Source organism: Schistocerca gregaria, chromosome 7, assembly GCF_023897955.1.
Source record: "Schistocerca gregaria isolate iqSchGreg1 chromosome 7, iqSchGreg1.2, whole genome shotgun sequence".
Classification (NCBI taxonomy): Eukaryota; Metazoa; Arthropoda; class Insecta; order Orthoptera; family Acrididae; genus Schistocerca; species Schistocerca gregaria.
Genome location: NC_064926.1, coordinates 426410566 through 426433265, shown reverse-complemented (window position 1 = coordinate 426433265; position 22700 = coordinate 426410566). Strand labels below are relative to the sequence as shown.

The following is a 22700-nucleotide window of genomic DNA, read 5'->3' as shown; positions in this document are numbered from 1 at the left end:
GCAGCTGCAATGTCAGTGGAGCTATAGTATAGGCAAAAGTCATCAGCATACAAGGAAGCTGAGACAGACGTTTCCACCATGCAGCGAGCGCATTAATTGCAACTAAAAAGAGGCAGACACTCAAGACAGATCCTTACGGGACCCCATTCTCCTGAACTCTGACAGAACTATGGAAGGCTGCAACTTGCACGCAGAAGGAATGAAGTGACCGAAAATTTTGTATGAAAATCAAGAGCAGACCCTGAAGACCCCACCCATGAAGCGTGGAGAGGATATGATGTCGCTATGTCGTATCGTACGCCTTCTGCACATCAAAAAGGATGGCAGCCAGATGCTGGTGGTGGGCAAAGGCCTTGAAGACGGCAGACTCCACACAGACCAGATTATTGGTGACAGAGCGGCCCTTACGGAACCCACTGAGACGGAGGCAGAAGGCCCTGAGACTCAAGTAGCCAACTCAACCTCCGTCTTACCACGCGTTCGAGCAACTTGCAAAGAACATTGGTGAGGCTAATGGGGCGGTAGCTGTTCACCTCCAGTGAGTTATTTCCAGGTTTCAATATGGGGATTACGATGCTTTCCCGCCATTGCAAATGGGAACTCAACCCAGATACGGTTCAAAAGATCTAGGAGGCATCACTGGCTGGATGCGATCTGACCCGTGAGCTGTATCAGGGCAAGCGGCTAGGGCACTTTGGAATTCCCACTCACTGAGCAGAGCATTGTACAATTCAGGATGACGCGTGTGGAATGAAAAGCCCAGTCATTCCAACTGCTCATTCAGGGAGCAGAAGGGCAGCGCGTAAATCGCAGAAGTGGAACTCTGAGCAAAATGCTCTGTTAAGCGGTGTGCAATTGTGTTCGAGTCAGTACAGAGTTCTCCATTCAATGAAAGTGAAGGTATGCTGACAGGGGTCTGATAGCCATAGAGTCACCAAATCTTGGCCCGAACCTGCGATGGAGAGGTACGGAGGCCAACGGTGGAGACATACCTTTCCCAGCACTCCTGCTTGTGTCGGCAAATGTGGTGGCAGGCTTGTGCACGGAGCCATTTAAAGGCAATGACGCGTTCCAATGATGGATGCCACTTATGATGCTTGTGGGCCTGCCTGTGATCGCTAATCGCCTCAGCGATCGCAGGTGACTACCAAGGCCGAGGGGACTCGGGAGGACACAGAATTGCAGATTCTGTGGGAGTAACGATGCCGGTGGTGATTAAGTTAATCACCGCATCAATGGCGTCATTGGAAAGCGGCTCAATGGTGGCAATGGAGGTGAACATGTCCCAGTCAGCCTTATTCATACCCCAACTGCAGGGTTCCCAGAAGAGTGATGCTGTGGCAGTGACAAAAGGATCAGAAAGTAGTCACTACCGCAAAGTCGTCACGCTCACTCCATTGGATAGATGGTAATAGGCTAGGGCTACAGATCAAAAGGTCAATGGCTCAGTATGTGCCATGCGTCACACTAACATGTGTGAAGGCATCATCATTTGAAAGAGAAAGGTCAATCTGTGCCAACACTTGCTCAACGGCACTGCCTCAAGCTGTTGCCACTGATCCACTCCACAGAAGGTTATGGGCGTTGAAGTCACCAGGAACAGAAAAGGGGGCGACAATTGGGCTACCAGCGCAGCCAGGACATGCTGCGGGACATCACCATCCAGTGGAAGATAGAGACTGCAGACAGTAACAGCCTGTGGTGGCATCCACACCCGAACAGCGACAGCCTCTAAAGGTTTTTGGTGAAGAGGGACACGCTCGCCCTAAAGAGAGTGAAGGACATAGATGCAGATACCAACGGACACCCTCTCACATGCTACCTCGTTCGTATAGTAACCTAAATAGCCACGGAGGGCGGGGGTTTGCATCACCAGAAACCAAGTTTCTTGTAGTGCAATGTAGAGCGGGAAAGGGTGAAAGCTGAGAAGTTGTCGGAGCTCAGCAAGGTGGTGGAAAAAACAATTGCAGTTCCACTGGAGAATGACATTGTCCATGGCCGAAAAAGGCGTGACGGAACCGAGGAGGCAGATTACACCACTTAGTCACCTGCTGCCACCGACTGAGTACCTATGGGAGTGACATCCATCGTGGCTGATTGACTAGCAAGCTCTAGGTCCTCAGCGGACACCAGAATCTCCACCCCATCCTCAGACACAGAGCTGGTAGGTAATGATGGTGGTGGGGGTGCCACCACAATTTCCTTCGTCTTAAAGGTCTTTTTCAATTTCTCACGCTGTTGCTTGGGTTGCTGTAGCTGGGAGGGCTTCTTTGATTCAGCCTAGAAGACTGAAGAGGAACACAAAGCCCTACCACCAGCTACCTGGGGCTTCTTCAGCATCCAATGGTGGGTGTCTGCTTTGTCACTGGCAGGAATCTGGGAATGGAGTGACCCCAGGGCCCCCTTCCCAGTGAGAGAAGCCAAAGAATTACACTTCTCTGGCTTAGTAGTGGGGATGGATGTCCCCTGTCCCCGATGGTTGGGGGGGGGGGGGGGGGGGGGGGGGGTGCTGTCCCTGAAGTACATGGTGTGGGAGCAACAGGGAGGGAAGTGCCCTCCTCACCATCAAGGGGGCAGGTGTCGTCTTAAGGCTCTGAGAGCCGACCGTACTTGGTGCAACAGATGGGGCTATCACTGTTGTCGTATGAGGAAGTCATGCACACAGGATGGAGTGTCTCATATTTTCTATTAGCCTCAGGATTGGTCAGTCAGTCCAGTGACTTGTATTCCCATCTTTCTGCAAGATCCTGCAGTCTGGCGAGCAAGGTGAATGACGCTGTCTGCAGTTGACACAGATCGGAGGCGGGGCACATGTACTATTGGGATGTGATGGACGTCCGAAATCTTGGCATGCGAGGCTGGAAGTACAGTGGAGAGACATATGGCTGAACTTCCAGCACTTAAAGCACCACATCGGGGGAGGGATATAGGGCTTGATGTCACACCGGTGGACCGTCACCTTGACCTTCTCTGGTAATGTATCAGCCTCCAAGGCCAAGATGACGGCACCAGTAGCAACCTGATTATCCTTCAGACCCGCATGAATGCGCCGGACGAACAGCTCGCCGCTCTAGATTGGCGAGCAGCTCGTCATCAGACTCCAAAAGAAGATCCCTATGGAATTTAATACCCTGGACCACATTTAAAGTCTTATGGGGCGTTATGGTAACAAACATCCCCCAACTTGTCATAAGCAAGTAACCTTCGTGACTGGGCAGAGGATGCTGTTTGTATTAAAACAGCCCCAGAATGCATTTTGGACAAGCCCTCCACCTCTCCAAACTTGTGCTCTAAATGCTCGACAAAGAACTGAGGCTTCGTCGCCATGAAAGACTCCCCATCAACTCTCATACAAACTAGGAAACAGGGCAAATAAGTCTCGCTGCCATCCTTAGCCTTTCGCTCCTCCCACAGTGTGGCCAGGGAGGGGAACGATTTTGGATAATATGTCTGAGCATTGAATTGAGCCCTAGAATGCTTAGAGACAGCTGGCGGCTAGCCACCAGCAAGAGATGATGTACCACGCTTCATTGCACGTCACCCGCCTATACCACCCACTCAGACCAAGGGCCCACCGCACGGGCACCACCCAGCCTAAGCAAGGGCCACCTGGCAGGATGGCCATTGCTGGGAGTCCCGATGCTCCAGGGAGATAGGCATCTACTCCTTGGCACACGTGGGGAGTTAACGGCGCCGGCATAAGCATAGTGATCCCTGTGTTGTCAGGAGGCTACAACCAACAGGGTACATGGTGGCCCCACCACAACGGACTGGCTATCATGCTGGATTTTAGGTGCAAAGACACCCACAGTTGTTGCCTCCGCAGAAAGCAACCCTGCACTGTGCATGGCGGAAATTGCACCCAGGAATGTATCCTCGCTGAAGAGATGGAGAATGAGCGGGACTGCAATGCGACAACAAGGAAGCAGGCTAAAGATCTCAATGCACTATGGACACAATGCACCATGGACACAATGCACCATGTAAGGCGCCCTTCCACAATCGGCTCACTCTTCGGAAAAATTCAAAATAAGGAGGTCAAACCCTGCAGAGGACCATCACAGAAGGGCCAAAATGTGAGAGACTCCTTTTACTCACCTCTTACGACAGGCAGTAATACCATGGGCCTATTCTTACCCCCGAACCCACACGGGGTCACCTAGCAGTACTCTTATTAACTGCACAGAAACGTTTAGGCATGTTCATACCTTCTTTGGAGCCATTTTTTATGGCTCACTAAACCCCTAACATCTGTCGGAATTGTTCAAAACTTCACAAACATGCAAATGATGCATCACATTTGAGACATATAAAATGACTTTTCCTCTATGAATAGTGAGTGAATTGTGTTTTATTCATCTCATGACATACATTTGCAATCCCTTTGGTTTGCATATGAAAGACAAGTCAAAAATTTATAATACGGCTACAATGATTTTTACACTAATAAATAATAGCACTACAGTAAGTAGTAACACTATAAGGATATTTCTTGGAATATGTAATGCGCTGTATCCAGCTAAAATTTCCAGTTAGTCCTGTATGAATTCATCCACTGAGTAGTAACACTTCAGTGTCAGTACCTCATACAGCTTTCTTTTAAGTGGACCTAAATTCATCTGCATCAATTTGTTCCCTTTTAATTTATTAAAAATTTTCATTCCCGTGTATTGAGGTCACTGGGCACACAGTCCGAGGCAGTGGGTGGGTAACATAAAATTTGCTTCGTTTCTAGCTTGGTTTCCTTCAAATAATTCACGTCTGGTATACAAAAATGTAACACTGTCATATCTATAAGGATGGCAGAGTTAATATTTTAATTTTTCTAAATAATGGTTGCCACGGTTCTTTGTGATTAGCAGTGCACATATTTTCAATGATTTCTTCTGTATTTTTAGTATCTACACTGAAAAGAAAAGAAAAAAAACTACACCAAATAATGGATTTAAAGTAGCTTGAATATAATATGCTACTTTTTAATGGTACATGTCAGTTCCAGTACATAGTATTTGGATTGCAAATGCAAAGTTGCTCGGTTTATTTGCTAAGTATTCAATGTTAAATTTTTATCTACATTTAAACCTAAAAATTTGACTGAGTCAACTTCTTCTATATCTTGGTTGTTGTGTACAACCATAATCTGCTCACATTTTGACTGTTTAGTTTTTAACTGTATCATGTGAGTCGTAGGTATGTTTAGATTCAACTTATTTGGCTGAAACCAAGTTTCTATGGTACTGAGGGTACTGATCACAGATTTGGGAATTTTTTCCGAATCCTGATCTTCAACGAAGACAGGAGTTTCATCTGTGAACAGAATTGATAGGGACCTGATATTTAATCGTTAGTCATTAACACAGAAGAGAAACAGGACTGAGCCTAATAAGGAGCCTTACGGAACAACCTGAGATTTTTTTTCCAGCCAGAAAAATAATATGCACCATTTGAACAGCAGTTATACATTTGATAAAATGTTACATAGTAGGTGCCAGATTGCATATTTTGTAGTTTAATGTATAATATGTGTGTAATACGCATCAAAATACTCAAAGACTTATCCATTATCTGTTTTCGAAATTACCATGCAATTTTAGCTTTTATGATGGAGCGTGTGTTTAAATGTGTCATGAAAATTCCAGGCTATGATATAGGTCTGTCAATCAGCATCACCTTTATTTGGCCTTCACATTACTCGGCTGCACCAATTCTCAACCAAGTATAAAATTTTTTTCAGAGCAAAATAGCTACTTGGTTCATTTCTTTGACCATAAGCGTGTAATACATCCATATCGTGAGAGACAAAGTTCTCAGAATGAAGTGTGGACATCCCAACAGATGGCACATGGTGTTTAATGCTAGAGACTCAGTTGTGACTGAAATCACAGCCAGATTCTGTGAAGTCGTTATTGTGGTATCTATGACTTCTCAATCACTGTGATTTATAACAGATAAGCAATTTCTTGCCAACCTCTAGTCATTTATAAATTTAAGACACACGTTCATACACTTCTCATGTAACCAAAGGTTGCACCTGATGCACCGAACTCCTTTGACAACACGTTTCTTTACACTTTCTGCATGAAAAACTACTTCATTTCACCTGATTTTGGAGCATCCTATCACCACACAATTTTATTGATGCCATCTTTGTCTAGAACAGGCTGTAAAAACATTAGGGCAATATTTATTGAAAGACCCTCATACATTCACAGAATGATATTCAGTTTCACCAGTGTCAGCACTATTCTCTGATACCATTCTAATACGGTACATGTCCATTTCAGTAAATCAGTTTTATAATTTTCTTTATCTTAAAAGCAGTGAAGTTGATAACTACTGTTTTAAATTAAGCAAATTTGTTAAACAAAAAGTGTCCAAATCACCAAAGGCATTACTCCCAGAGAACAAATTTAAATACCAACTTATTCAAAACACGTCATTCCATTAAGTTCAAATAAGAATCAATGTTTTTGATGAATCGATATATTAAAAATAATGTTTTACATCTAGTACATCTCCAGTTTGATCCCTGTCACTATATCAATCATCAATAAAAATCATCAGCAATAGTGAACAAAGACTTCTGGTACAACGAGTCACCCTCAACTTGCCTACATCATTGTCAAATAGGGCAGGAGGAGGAGCAGCTGGAGTTACACGATACATTATTGCCATTGGGGTATGAAACAGCACAAAATGACTGAAGAATTGTCAACAGCCTGTGGTTTACGGATGGTAACTGTCTACGGCATGAGGATACACATGGCAAGAAAACATCCCCAGTGACTCATGACATGTCGTAATCTCTCCATCGGCCAAAAATTTCAGATTTGTTTCCCATTCAGATCTGAGAGAGGGAACTGTTAAGGAAGAAGTGACCATGAGCAAAAAATGTGGTAGTGTTCAGAGATATGGGGCAGAAAAAAGATGTGGTTTCTAGCCAACCACATTTTGGATAAATTGAATAAGAAAAGAGTAGACTTTTTTATATGTAGGGAGGTACAGAAAAGAGTGACTCACCATAAATATTTTGTTAGGGGGAAGTGTGAAGGGTGACTGTTTATGTCAGATGCTGAGGGACTTTATGCGGAATCAGCAAAGACATAAAATGTCGCACTGGAATTTGAACCCAGAATCTCCTACTTACTATGTAGTTGCATTAACCACTGCATCATCCAGACACAGTGTTTACTGCAAATGGTCTGACTACCTCGGTGTGCCTCCCAGCTGACCTACATCCACTCCTAGTGCCACATATTCGCAAATCCCTGTCCATGTCCTTCACATTTGCTACTTTAATATTTTCATAGTAGGCCGAACTTAATTGTGCATCCAGACTGAAAGTGGTTGATTCATTGCCCATTAAGGTGAATCAATTACATGAATGCGTGGTGCCTGTACTTTCCAGTGAATATATGGTGTCCAGACACCACACATTCATATCACTATAATATGTAGTTCAGCAAGAGGATTACTTTTATGGAAATCAAAACCAGACCTGTGATAAGGAGTAGCACAGTAGACAATTCAGTTGTTAATTAATAGATAGCCCTAAAAAGGGCAATCCCAGAAGTTAGGCAGACAAATACAGTTAGAAGAAAATAATTAGTCTTGCCATGGCCACAGGAGTGTGCCTTTAGGTGTTCGTGTGGTTGTGTTTGTGTCTGTGTGAATGTAAGTGCTATTGCTAGAAAAAGAGCTAGTGCAAAAAAGCTAGTGTGAATGCTGTTTTCTGTTGTGTGTTTCTTTGCTCCATGCATCAATCTACTTTAGGTGAGTGGTTGCTTTTCCTGCATATGACACAGTTAGCTGGAAAGTAACTGAAGGAACCTTGTCTGACAAGAGAAGTACCTCAATTCATTGAAGAAAGAGGAGAACACAAAAAAGGTTTCAGGTAAAGAAAAGAATACAATAATATGTGACTTATGAATGAAGTCAATAGGAAGTCCAATGAGCTAAAGTGAAATGGCTGCAAGAAAGATGCGAAGTCCAAAAGGAAATGGTTGTCAGGAGGACAGTTTCAGCAAGTGGAAAAGTCAAAACAACAATCACAGACATTAAAAATTAAGGCGTCAACATTATGAGTGTGGAAAGAATTCTACTGTGATAGACAATTGAGTGAGAGGATAAGTCTTCAATGAAGGGAACAACTGTGTGATAATGTGATAGAAGAATAATTTCTGTCAATTTGGAGAATATAGGAAATCCAATGTCAGGGTCAGTGTTTCGCAGCAAATGTTACAGCTGCAGACTACTGAAGGACTTCAGGCAATGTGTCTAGCAACAGGGAGCAGCAGTTTCAAATACAACCCCCTCATCCACTATTTACACTACAAAGACAAACTGCAGCAGTTGCTAATTAATATTTGACAATGGCACAAATCAGAGCTTTATTGTTTCCAATCAGAAACATTTATTTTTCCTCCTTTGAGCTCTGGTCAGTATTTTTCATAAATCTATTCAGAGGACATGATCCAGAGACTTTAAATTATGCAGAAGTTGTATTAGCCTGCTTAAGAAAATATCCCCTATAAACAGTCAAAAGTACAAGAAATCTGATGGCTTTGTTACTGTTTTAGATTTGTTATGTTGGTTGCATCAACAGTGTGTTATGACATTATTCTGTAAAATACCTTTGAAAAATAGAAATTAATATCCATTAATTACAATATGTAAGATAGGTTGAGGTTTTAGACCTGTAATATCTAATTCACCCCCACAGTAATATACAAACGAATACACTGACAATTTCAGTAACACTGGGAGATAAAAGTAGGAAAATGGTAAGCCATACAATAGCATCATGTATTTCTATGATAGATATTGGTCTTTTGCAACTCTCTGACACCATCATCTTGTGTGTGCATTCATTCATTTTAATTGCCACTGTTTTCTATCCAGTTGCAAGTTGGCTACATGCTGTAGTGATTATCATATCCTCTCTCAACCCTCAATTGATAATGACATTGTGTGTTTTTGGCTAAAATACAACCAGAAAATTGTGCACTGCACACCCCAAATAGAAGAGACTCCGTTTAAAACAATGTACAGCATTCTATAAAATAACATATCTCATCTTTCATAACAATAGTACTGTGTTGGGCACTAATTGCTTTTTGCTCATTTTATATCTCCTTTATGATTCTGATGTGACAAAGGGAATTTAACTGCAAATTTAAGAACTATTACTGTTGCTACAACTATCAAACTTTGTGAACCTATATTATATAGAATATCGAATACAAGTTTCTATATTTTAATAGCAGTGCAACCATTAAAAACAATATCAACACTCAGAGTTCACTACATACTTAGCACCTCAAGAGAATATTGACGAGGACATTCGTCTTCACTGCAGATGCCACCAGGAAGTACGCAGCAACTATAGAATCCATTGTTTATCACCTGGACATTTTCCAGAATGAAGCCCACCTTCTGGTCATATCTGATGACTCCAAGGTCATCATTTTCACCAATATGCAGCTTGAGTATTAAATAAAAGCAATATTACCATATTTGAAAGACGTTTGAAGAATTAAAACGTTTTAAATTTATTAAAAAATAAAAACAAATGTAATGAACAGTTACACATAAGATTCCACTAGTAACTGAGTGAAATTAATAGATGTTGCAAACTCCCTTTAAAAGTTCAATAATGATGAAAATATATTAAAACACAAAAACAACAACATACAAAGATGAACAAGTTACTCAACTGTATTTCATGCAATGTCTGAAGACTATTTTGGTTTTATTAAAAGTTACATATAAAAATGTATTTGTTTTTGTTTTGTGTCCTGAGAGAATCACTGAATTTACAAGAGACTAACATAGCTAACAAACAGTCTAACAACTGTTTAATAACTTTACTATCACTTTCATGAAGTGCAGTATGTTTAGTGATAATGAAAGAACATAAACAACCTTAAAAGATAATAGTTACTTATCATCGTAACAAATAACTGACTTAACAAATTTTAGTATAGTGACATTTGGTACAAAACTTCAGTAGCTCTGTGCCACACTATGTGCTTTTGGGTTGCATTCAAATTTAATTTTATATCAAGCAAATGAATTTGATGTTAAGGCAGTATAGCAGAAATAGTTTATTTTTTATAACAAATTAATTAATGTTCTCAAAACTGACTTTCTACTCATTGGCAAGTGCATTTTTACAAATTCAGATGTAACAACAAAATATGTTAATATACTGTAATCAAAAAGCAAGACATAATATTCAATTTTTAGTTTGTTTTTTCTACATTTCCTTGTTGAGTGTTTGAGGTAGCATATTTATCCACACAAATAGCTTATCTTTTTTGTTTCTGCTTTTTTTCCTAGCATTCTCCAGTGGGAAAGGATCAGTCTAAAAAGCCTGAATGTTTAGTGTTTCATGTACGAGGTGCATTCAAGTACTAAGGCCTCCAATTTTTTTTCTCCGGACTGGAAAGAGATAGAAACATGCACATTGTTTTAAAATGAGGCCGCGTTCATTGTCAATACGTCCCAGAGATGGCAGCACCGTAAGGCAAATGGAATTTTACCGCCAGTGGCAAGAATGAGGATTGTTTTAAATACTTGAAATGGCAGCGTTTTCCTTACTTGAACGGCGTGCAATCATTCGTTTTCTGAATTTGCGTGGTGCGAAACCAATTGAAATTCATCGACAGTTGAAGGAGACATGTGGTGATGGAGTTATGGATGTGTCAAAAATGCGTTTGTGGGTGAGACAGTTTAATGAAGGCAGAACATCGTATGACAACAAACCGAAACAACCTTGGGCTTGCACAAGCCGGTCTGACAACATGATCGAGAAAGTGCAGAGAATTGTTTTGGGAAATCGCCGAATGACTGTTGAACAGATCGCCTCCAGAGTAGGCATTTCTGTAGGTTCTGTGCACACAATCCTGCATGACGACCTGAAAATGTGAAAGTGTCATCCAGGTGGGTGCCACGAATGCTGACGGACGACCACATGGCTGTCCGTGTGGCATGTTGCCAAGCAATGTTGACGCACAACGACAGCATGAATGGGACTTTCTTTTCGTCGGTTGTGACAATGGATGAGACGTGGATTCCATTTTTCAATCCAGAAACAAAAGACCAGTCAGCTCAATGGAAGCACACAGATTCATTGTAACCAAAAAAATATCGGCCGCACATTCACCAGCCGTGCTGCTATTGCCTCAGCGATCTTCCAGTGGTCAAAACAGACTTCTAAAGAAGCCTTCGCCGCTGCCATGGAATCATGGCGTCAGCGTTGTGAAAAATGTGTACGTCTGCAGGGCGATTACGTCTACGTCTACATCTACATCTACATCTACATCTACACTCCGCAAGCCACCTGACGGTGTGTGGCGGAGGGTACCCTGAGTACCTCTATTGGTTCTCCCTTCTATTCCAGTCTCGTATTGTACATGGAAAGAAGGATTGTCGGTATGCTTCTGTGTGGGCTCTAATCTCTATGATTTTATCCTCATGGTCTCTTCGCATGATATACGTAGGAGGGAGCAATATACTGTTTGACTCTTCGGTGAAGATATGTTCTCGAAACTTTAACAAAAGCCCGTACCGAGCTACTGAGCGTCTCTCCTGCAGAGTCTTAAACTGGAGTTTATCTATCATCTCCGTAACGCTTTCGCAATTACTAAATGATCCTGTAACGAAGCGCGCTGCTCTCCGTTGGATCTTCTCTATCTCTTCTATCAACCCTACCTGGTGCGGATCCCACACTGCTGAGCAGTATTCAAGCAGTGGGCGAACCAGTGTACTGTAACCTACTTCCTTTGTTGTCGGATTGCATTTCCTTAGGATTCTTCCAATGAATCTCAGTCTGGCATCTGCTTTACCGACGATCAACTTTATATGATCATTCCATTTTAAATCATTCCTAATGTGTACTCCCAGACAATTTATGGAATTAACTGCTTCCAGTTGCTGACCTATTTTGTAGCTAAATGATAAGGGACCTATTTTTCTATGTATTCACATCACATTACACTTGTCTACATTGAGATTCAATTGCCATTCCGTGCACCATGCGTCAATTCGCTGCAGATCCTCCTGCATTTCAGTACAATTTTCCATTGTTGCAACCTCTCGATACACCACAGCATCATCTGCAAAAAGCCTCAGTGAACTTCCGATGTCATCCACCAGGTCATTTATGAATATTGTGAATAGCAACGGTCCTATGACACACCCCTGCGGCACACCTGAAATCACTCACTTCGGAAGACTTCTCTCCATTGAGAATGACATGCTGCGTTCTTTTATCTAGGAACTCCTCAATCCAGTCACACAATTGATCTGATAGTCCGTATGCTCTTACTTTGTTCATTAAACGACTGTGGGAAACTGTGTCAAACGCCTTGCAGAAGTCAAGAAACACGGCATCTACCAAGAAGAGAAGTAATGCCAGTTTCATCAATTTCGGGTGAGTAGTTAATTAGAAAAAAAATCTGAGGCCTTAGAACTTGAATTCACCTCGTACCGGTACATCAGATAGTGACTGACTGTGTCTGAATCTCTCCCTTTCTTTCTTTGTGTCAAGTTTTTAATTTAATTTTTGGACTTAATACATTGTTTTATTTTTTATTTTATGGATGTTCAAGGTATTAAGTATTATTGAATTAGAAATATGAGATTATATTACATATTATTGACATTATAAAGATGATATTTTGATATGCATATAAATAGGGAAAATCAACATTACAAAGATGTCAGTAGCCAAATCATCCAGAGAGATGATAAATGTCTACAGTGATGCTACTGCCCAGAAGCACCATATCATTAAAAATGTGCTATGTGTCTTAGCATGCTGTCAAACTGTTACAGTGGAGCAATGTAGGAAGATTTTTTTATAGGGGTGAGACCTGATATAATGTGTGGCACTAACATGCCGGTAAATATTATTTACCTTATTATCTTTTGTCAATAAGATTTGGTGGTAGTGCGATAGACCAGGATAGTTTCCCTGGTTTAGGCTGATGGCCGTAGTCTAGGTCAAAAATGAAATTAATGAACTCATTCAGGGGAAAAAGCAATAACATGAAATCAACACTATTTGAATCTGACCATTTCTGCATACCCCAAGGAACACTTCTGGTTTCCAAGTAGCTGAACTTTTTTTCTCTAACCTTTATCTGACATGGATACAGTTTACTACTGTAATTTACATGTTGTATATATAAGTTTTCGGAACATTATTTAGGCTGAATTTCACTTTGATGCACTGTTCAGATCATTACTTCTGGTACACTGATTTTTGTAGTGTATGCAGTTTTTATGATAGTGTTGCTAATCAAAACATATGGATAACTGCAAATATCGTAAGACTTAATATGTAATTGAAGAGTTAGTGACCACTCAGGTAAAGACTCCCATTCTGACTTTTCAATAATATCATTCAAATTCTAAAGAAACAAATTAACCAGCCTGTGTCCATTCGTGCTGTCCTTTTCTGTATACATTCAGCTTCCACCATTAGTCCTATCTGGTACAGATCCCATACCCTTGAGCAATTTTCTAGAACCAGTCACACAACTGATTTGTAAGCAATCTTCTTTGAAGACTGACTGCACTTCACTAGTATTCAACAATAAACTAAATTCTAGCACCTGCTTTACCCACAACTGAGCCTATGTGATCATTCCATTTCATATCCCTACAAAGTGTTAACATAGGTATTTGTACGTGTTGGCCGATTCCAAAAGTGACTCACTGTTATTGTAATCATAGGATACTACGTTTTTTCATTTTGTGAAGTTCACAATTTTACATTTATAAATATTTGAATCTAGTTGCCAATTTTTGCCCCACTTTGAAACCTTATCAAGAACTGACTGAATATTTATGCAGCTTCTTTCACACAATATTTCATTGTACATAACTAAATCATCTGCAAAAAATCTGAGGTTACACTTAATATTGTCCGGAATGTCATTGACATACAACATGAACAGCAAGGCTCCCAACAAACTTCCCTGGGGGACACCTTGAGTTACTTCTACATCTGACATGACTCTCCATCCAAGGAAACATGCTGTGTCCTCCATGGCAAAAAGTCCTCAATCCAATCACAAATTTCAGTTGATACCCAATATGACCATACTTTTAACAACAGGCAAGATACTGAGTGAAATGCTTTTAAAAACTCAAGAAATACTGCATCTACCTGACTGCCTTGGTCCAAAGCTTTCACTATGTCACGTGAAAAATGAGTTGGGTTTCAGATGACAGATGGCTTCGGAATCCGTGCTGGTTGGCATTGTTGAGGTCATTTTGTGAATCCATTGATTACGACAATGTAAAGAGTGAAAAGGATAGCTTGAAGTAAGTGGAAAAGGTTAACAAGGCCACAGGAAGGGTCAGTAAATAAGGACATTAAGCCACGATTGATTAAGTTTATGAACAATGAAAGTGACATCAGTGGTTCGGAGATGGAAATAAATAAAAATGGTAGTGACAAAGAATTTCAGAATAAAATTAGTAGCTTGAAATTAGGTTCGGGAAAAAAAAAAAAGATTCAGTGCAAGCCTGCATAGAAGAGAAAACAGATGAGTTTGCACAAAATGTGGAATCATCATCATCATCATCATCATCAGATGCTTGTACTCAGAATTTGCTTGTAGTACAGGTGAGCTTGAAAAACTATGTAATGAGGAGATGGAAGAACAGGTGATTGATTTCTGTCAATCTGAATTAACAGAAGTACTGAAAACCTACTCTTATAATGTTAGTTCAAGAAATTGTCAATGTAAACACTGAAACTGAATGCATGTTGTTGTTGTTGTTGTCTTCAATCCTGAGACTGGTTTGATGCAGCTCTCCATGCTACCCTATCCTGTGCGAGCTCCTTCGTCTCCCAGTACCTACTGCAACCTACATCCTTCTGAATCTGCTTAGTGTATCCATCTCTTGGTCTCCTCCTACGATTTTTACCCTGCACGCTGCCCTCCAGTACTAAATTTGTGATCCCTTGATGCCTCAGGACATGTCCTACCAACCAATCCCTTCTTCTAGTCAAGTTGTGCCACAAACTTCTCTTCTCCCCAATCCTATTCAATACCTCCTCATTAGTTATGTGATCTACCCATCTAATCTTCAACATTCTTCTGTAGCACCACATTTCGAAAACTTCTAATCTCTTCTTGTCCAAACTATTTATCGTCCATGTTTCACTTCCATACATGGCTACACTCCATACAAATACTTCCAGAAACGACTTCCTGGCATTTAAATCTATACTCGATGTTAACAAATTTCTCTTCTTCAAAAACCCTTTCCTTGCCATTGCCGGTCTACATTTTATATCCTCTCTACTTTGACCATCATCAGTTATTTTGCTCCCCAAATAGCAAAACTCCTTTACTACTTTAAGTGTCTCATTTCCTAATCTAATTCCCTCAGCATCGCCCTACTTAATTCGACTACATTCCATTATCTTCGTTTTGCTTTTGTTGATGTTCATCTGATATCCTCCTTTCAAGACACTGTCCATTCCGTTCAACTGCTCTTCCAAGTCCTTTGCTGCCTCTGACAGAATTACAATGTCATCGGCGAACCTAAAAGTTTTTATTTCTTCCCGATGGATTGTAACGCCTACTCCGAACTTTTCTTTTGTTTCCTTTACTGCTTGCTCAATATACAGATTGAATAACATCGGGGAGAGGCTACAACCATATCTTACTCCCTTCCCAACCACTGCTTCCCTTTCATGCCCCTCAACTCTTGTAACTGCCATCTGCTTTCTGTACATATTGTAAATAGCCTTTCGCTCCTTATATTTTATCCCTGCCACATTTAGAATTTGAAAAAGATTATTCCAGTCAACATTGTCAAAAGCTTTCTCTAAGTCTACGAATGCTAGAAACGTAGGCTTCCCTTTTCTTAATCTTTCTTCTAAGATAAGTCGTAAGGTCAGTATTGCCTCATGTGTGCCAACATTTCTACGGAATCCAAACTGATCTTCCCCAAGGTCGGCTTCTATCAGTTTTTCCATTTGTCTGTAAAGAATTCGCCTTAGTATTTTGCAGCTGTGACTTATTAAACTGATAGTTCGGTAATTTTCACATCTGTCAACAACTGCTTTGTTTGGGATTGACATTGTTATATTTTTCTTAAAGTCTGAGGGTATTTCGCTTGTCTCATAATCTTGCTCACCAGATGGTAGAGTTTTGTAAGGACTGGCTCTTCCAAGGCCATCAGTAGTTCTAATGGAATGTTGTCTACTCCCGGGGCCTTGTTTCGACTCAGGAATTTCAGTGCTCTATCAAACTCTTCACGCCGTATCGTATCTCCCATTTCATCTTCATCTACATCCTCTTTCATTGCCATAATATTGCCCTCAAGTACATCACCCTTGTATAGACCCTCTTTATATTCCTTCCACCTTTCTGCTTTCTCTTCTTTGCTTAGAACAGGGTTGCCATCTGAGTTCTTGATATTCATACATGTGGTTCTCTTCTCTCCATAGGTCTCTATAATTCTCCTATAGGCAATATCTATCTTACCCCTAGTGAGATAAGCCTCTACATCCTTACATTTGTCGTCTAGCCACGCCTGCTTAGCCATTTTGCACTTCCTCTCAATCTCATTTTTGAGATGTTTGTATTCCTTTTTGCCTGCTTCATTTACTGCATTTTTATATTTTCTCCTTTCATCAATTAAATTCAATATTTCTTCTGTTACCCAAGGATTTCTACTAGCCCTTGTCTTTTTACCTACTTGATCCTCTGCTGCCTTCACTACTTCATCCCTCAGAGCTACCCATTCGTCTTCTACTGTATTTCTTTCCCCCATTCCTGTCAATTGATCCCTTATTCTGTCCCTGATACTCTGTACAACCTCTGGTTTAGTCAGTTTATCCAGGTCCCATCTCCTTAAATTCCCACTTTTTGCAACTTCTTCAGTTTCAATCTCAGTTCATAACCAATAGATTGTGGTCAGAGTCCACATCTGCCCCTCGAAATGTCCTACAATTTAAAACCTGGTTCCTAAATCTCTGTCTTACCATTATATAATCTGTCTGATACCTTCTAGTATCTCCAGGATTCTTCCATGTATACAACCTCCTTTTATGATTCTTGAACCAAGTGTTAGCTATGATTAAGTTATGCTGTGTGCAAAATTCTAACAGATGGCTTCCTCCTTCATTTCTTAGCCCCAATCCATATTCACCTACTATGTTTCCTTCTCTCCCTTTTCCTATTGTCGAATTCCAGTCATCCATGACTTAAATTTTTGTCTCCCTTCACTACCTGAATAATTTCTTTTATCTCATCACACATTTCTTTAATTTCTTCATCATCTGCAGACTTAGTTGGCATATAAACTTGTACTACTGTAGTAAACATGGCTTCGTGTCTATCTTGGCCACTATAATACATTCACTATGCTGTTTGTAGAAGCTTACCCACACTCCTATTTTTTTTTTATTAATGTATGAATGCATGCAAGTGATTAATAAAATTGGGTGCGAAGTTTATGATCTTAATGAAGAGTAGAGTATGATGTGTAATTAACAACAAGATGTACAGAATATAATTAGTAATGGTTAATGTAAGCAATGCAGAAATGAAATGTGGACAGGCAAATACTGTGGAGGTTAGCAAAGTGAAGGTGCGTGTTGTGAAGTTTCCATCAGTATCAACGTACAACTGACCAGAAGTTGACAGTGAGGTAAACAATCTGGAGGAAGAAAATTTTACTGTAAATATACAGAATCTAATTTTCAATATAAAAGCAGTGTCCAATGCACTTGTGTTTGTTCGTTGTCCAACATTCAATGATTTTGTTGTTTGTTGTAGTCAATTGCAAATGTTTTAGAAAGTAAATACAGAAGTTCCAAGAACACTGCAAAATTGGATGGGAGAACAGGGGATCAATATAAGCCTGAATCCACGAGTAGATAGGATGTTCACTGCTCTTTAGTGAAAGCATCACATGCCAAGTAATGTCTCCTCAGCTGTGTGATTCTATTCTTCCTTTTATGGATCACTTGTCCTCTAACAATTCTCTCATTACATTATAAGGAAATGTAGTCATCTACTTTGATCTATTCTCAAGTATATAAAAGTTTAGTATTTTAATCATTACATTATAAGGAAATGTAGTCATCTACTTTGATCTATTCTCAAGTATATAAAAGTTTAGTATTTTAATGATTGTTTTTTGTGTGACTAATGCTAGCCGTATATGACAGGATGGAAACACACAACGTTTGAACAATATGTTTGCAAAATTTGGTGAAACATTGTCTTTTCAATGTTCGGGAATTACTTATCTTGCTAACATTTGTGTGAAAAGGGGCAAAATCCATTTGGCTGTAATGTATTAAGTTGAGAATGCAATCAGTGGATAATATGGCAGCAGTATCAATAAATTTAAAATTGTTTTGGTGAGTTCAGAACAGAAACAGAATCAGTTCATCATCATTACGTGCCAGTGGTCAGAGGAATATGTGACCTTCACAGAGTCTTGTGCTACTAAAGATATGATCATGAAAAAGCCTACACAAATCAGGTTCATGATCTTACATAGGCACAACTGCATTACAGGGGAAAAACATTTAAGGTTTTGCTAGAAATCTTTTGATGAACTGTAATTTTGTTAATGATATTTCTCTGTTGGGAACCCAAGTCATGTAATGCTTCTTCATTGGAATTTCCACCATTTTAATATCCATATATTCAGCCTCATATGATTTTAGCTTTATAGCCATTAACAAATGTGAAAGTGAAAGATCATAAAATGTCTGACATTCCTGAATGGTATGTCATTGTCAAAATATTACAATGAATGTCTGGTCATACACCACTCACAGGATTACATGATAGGGGTAAGAATTAAAAATAGATGGTGCAGCAACACTGTGCACTGTGTTGTGTTTATGATGGCCAATACAGGGCCATGGAATGCACATATGTCTATACATGGACATGACATGTTCATGTCACATAACTGTATTGGACACTGTAACAGAACAGTGTGCGGTGCATGATGTCAGAAACATTATCTACTTTTAATTCATACTCATTCTCTAATCCAACGACTGATCTATATGACCAGATATCAAAGATCTCTGATGTGGAAGTTGCAAAGGCACTGGAACAGACATGCAGCACCAGAACACCAGCAACATAAGGGAAATTTTCACATTTTTCAGAGTAAATTTTTGGCCCAAATTAAAATAAAGAACAGAGTTTTGACATGTTTACAGACACTATAGGCATCTATACTACGTTTCAGTTTCAGATTTCGTGCACAATTCTTGTTGAAGATCAAACACTTCAAAGAGATTTTCTATTGCCACAGTGTGTGGAGTGGCGTGGTGATTGTCTGCAGACAGTACTTGTCACAATGTTGTGATTTTGGCCCTTAGATGTCAGATGACAACTAATTTAATTGACTATAGACTCAATATCCTTTACTGTCAACTCAATATTGGCAGAAGTTACATTATTAGATGAGCTTGCACAGGGAAATAAAGCAGTTAACAATCAATACACTAGCCTGAACCTGAAATTTTCCACCCTTACTGGCACCTTCACATCACTGACAATTTGATTGGTGTCTAACAGGGATCAATGTGTTACTGAATGGGGAACTTAAAAGAGTTACTGACTTGAATGAGGAGTACGGGCCATAACAATGTCTTCTAGTGGTACACAGTCTTCCAAGAGGGCCATGTGAACATTAGTGATTCACCACCCTCCAGGTGGCCAATAACAGCTACAACCCGTCTAAATGTCGAAGCCACTGATACAGCAATTTTGAAGAACCAGCGTGTGCAACTGCGACCTTTATCACAGCAATTCAACTTTTCCTATGATAACTATGGGAATCGGCAATGCGATGTCATCAACAATTGTTGATATTTCAACGTGAACTGTGTTATCTGTTAAACTTTTTGGTAATAAAATTATTGGTGTTACTTTCTGATCTTCCCACTTAACATTGTTTGGAGAAACAATTGTGAAGTTTTTGTAGGCCAGGTGAAAATGAATTCACCAGAAGTATTTTATTGAAAACACATTCTGTAAAGATACTGTTGAAAACACACATATAGAAAAATCCACAGAATATGGGGTCATTTCCAAGTACCTCCAGAATTTCACATGATGTCTGCACAACAACTACAACACATACCGAAAATGACAACTATCAGTATACAGCATATCTCCAAATTTCAATTTCTTTATGTGCACTGTGTTTTAGTTGCACTAGGAGGAAGAATGTCAGAAGGTGTAGACAATTCATCTGCTCCACAGTGTCGCATCAAATTAGTTTGCACATTCAGGCAGGCAATCCAATGAACAGGTTTCCGAAAAAGAGCTGCTGCGACACTTTCCCAGGCAATTTGGGTCAGCAACTGTAATGACTTGTGTACATATTGACACAAATAGGACCATTATTCAAACACCTGTAATGAAAGTTAAATATTTGTAGAGATGCTCTATCCACCAGTATGTGGGTATCTTCTGTGCATCTTTCGGTTTACATGCGGTCATCATCTGAAATTTTGAGGGTACTTATGAATAATCACGCATACAGGATGACCCACGAAGAATAGTCAATATTCCAGGGTATGACAGGAACGATCACTCAAACCATAGGCTCTGAAATGCATACCTTAAGAGCTGGAAGCACTTTTTCAATAGCTGTGTAGCACAGTAACAAAGATGAATAAGTGGTCATAGCTCTCAAGGTACACATTTCAGAGCCCATGTTTACCACGCTTGTTAGCTCTGACTTTTCATCCTGGGACACCCTGTACAGTTAAAATACACTAATAAACTCACACTGCACATTTACCCAAGAAATACTTACTTTCTCATCACCATTGCGGCAGAGGGTCACTTTCACTTCAGGGTGTGTTGGTTTACAAGGAATGACAATGTCCTGATACTGTATACCATGTATTGGTGCAAAGACTATGTCACTATATGTAAGCAGGTTCTTCGTATCTGTGGAAACAAAATAATACATGTATCTCATTAAGTAGTACAAAGCAAAAGATGACAGCTAAATGTGGGAGTTCATTATCCATCACAGACAGATATTTCTACTAATGAAATTAACATAAGCATAAAACGAAGAAAATAAATTAACTTTTTCTTAAAGGAGTGCAGGTGCTGCAGGATACCCAGGTGAGTTTGTGTGTAGTTTGGAAAGAAGGGGAGAGTTACTGGCAGAACTGAATATGTGATGACGGGCAATGAGACATGCCTGGATAGCAGCTGGTACAAGCTTCTCCATGAAGGGCAAGGATCTAAATTCAAGGATCCACATTTCAGTCCTGGTCCGGAACAGTTTTTGCATGTCATGTAGTTGCACTAAGTATCACTGAGTCTGGTCTTAATATTATGAAGAAAGAAAGTGTCAAACAAGTGAAGGGAGTGACAAAACAATAATAGATGCAGAACAAAACATCAAATGCAATAAATGAGATAAATATTTGAATGAGAATTAAGTAATGAAGTGCAACTGAATAAAAACAGTGATTAGACTGTTATTGTACAACAGTATTAGAAAATTATAACAAAGTAAGCTGAAAGTAAAGATATTCTGCAACAACTGATTTAAGTTAGACCCAAGCAAAATTCAACTAACTAGCAAGTTTCTGTTTGTGAAAGTGTTAATCTTGTGATACTGACAAAATAAATGCCAACATCTTGCTATAATACTACCTTGGGGTAAGAACAACAAGCTTACCAATGAGTGGGAGTGCAGAAAATTAGCTGGACCAAAAGTAGAAAATGATTTTGTAGTAGAGCTGAATGAATTGTTGCTTCCGTAATGATAGAAAAAGTGGTGATGTCTCCTCATAAATATTTTATTGTGGAGAGTAAAACCTGTTTATTATTTTACTGCAATCCACAATTTAGCTAAACTTGTCAGTTGCATAGCAATTGCACCTGAGTGTGCTGCCTTATGATAGACCAGTATATTTGTCAGAGGGATATGACATTGATTATTTGTCTAACATGTATGAATACAAAGCCTTAAACCTTCAGAACTGGTCACAAATTCATTATGCTTAAAACTGATAAGTAATGTCTTCTGCTTAGACACTACACAAGAAATGCTTCTTAATATGTGAAGTCCTTATCACAAGCACACAAACAACACAAAACAATAGAAAAATTTATATTTGTGGCTACTTCAGTCAAACATGACGTTGCATCAAGCATTTACCATGTATCTCATTATGAGCAGATTGCCACTTATTGTTATTCAATGTTCTAAGAAGCCATTTTTATCAGTTTGCATATCACAACTCACCGCCCCCCTCCCAAGAAAATAAGCCGGATTAAATTCTTATCTAGTATTCCCATATTTAAAACCATAGTTAAAAGTGCAATTTAAACTAATGACCCCATATGTAACAAAAACTAGTTTACTGATGAAGGCTGTAACCGAAAGCTTTGTGTTTCTTAATTGTGCCGGTTTACAACTTAACATGTCTTCTTTACGGTAAGTAGCAATCTGCCTTTTTCCTACATGGATTGTAGGGATTGAATCTCCGGATTTACACTCCGGAACTTACTCACAGAGACAACAAGCGACATGTGCACAGGTGCCAACTCCATTGGGCCTGAGGGGGCCAGAGCCCACTCAAAAATTCTTTTGGGGGGTACGGAGCCCATCAATAATTTAAGAAAATTATTAGTTATATTATGCTGCGTGAAATC

General features: G+C 39.8%; 1 protein-coding gene across 3 annotated transcripts in view; it reads right to left on the bottom strand.

Annotated features, from left to right (window-relative positions):
* The window catches only part of LOC126282034 (vascular endothelial growth factor receptor kdr-like), a 329784-nt gene that overhangs the window by 150838 nt on the left and 156246 nt on the right, over positions 1-22700 (bottom strand). The window contains exons 4-5 of one of the 3 annotated variants that reach the window (XM_049981445.1): positions 20836-20972; positions 9312-9483 (exon numbers count right to left, since the gene is read on the bottom strand). In XM_049981445.1, the coding sequence (XP_049837402.1) occupies positions 9312-9483; positions 20836-20972 (309 nt within the window). The remainder of the gene's footprint in view (positions 1-9311; positions 9484-20835; positions 20973-22700) is intronic. The other 2 variants (XM_049981444.1, XM_049981446.1) reach the window with 2 other exon arrangements.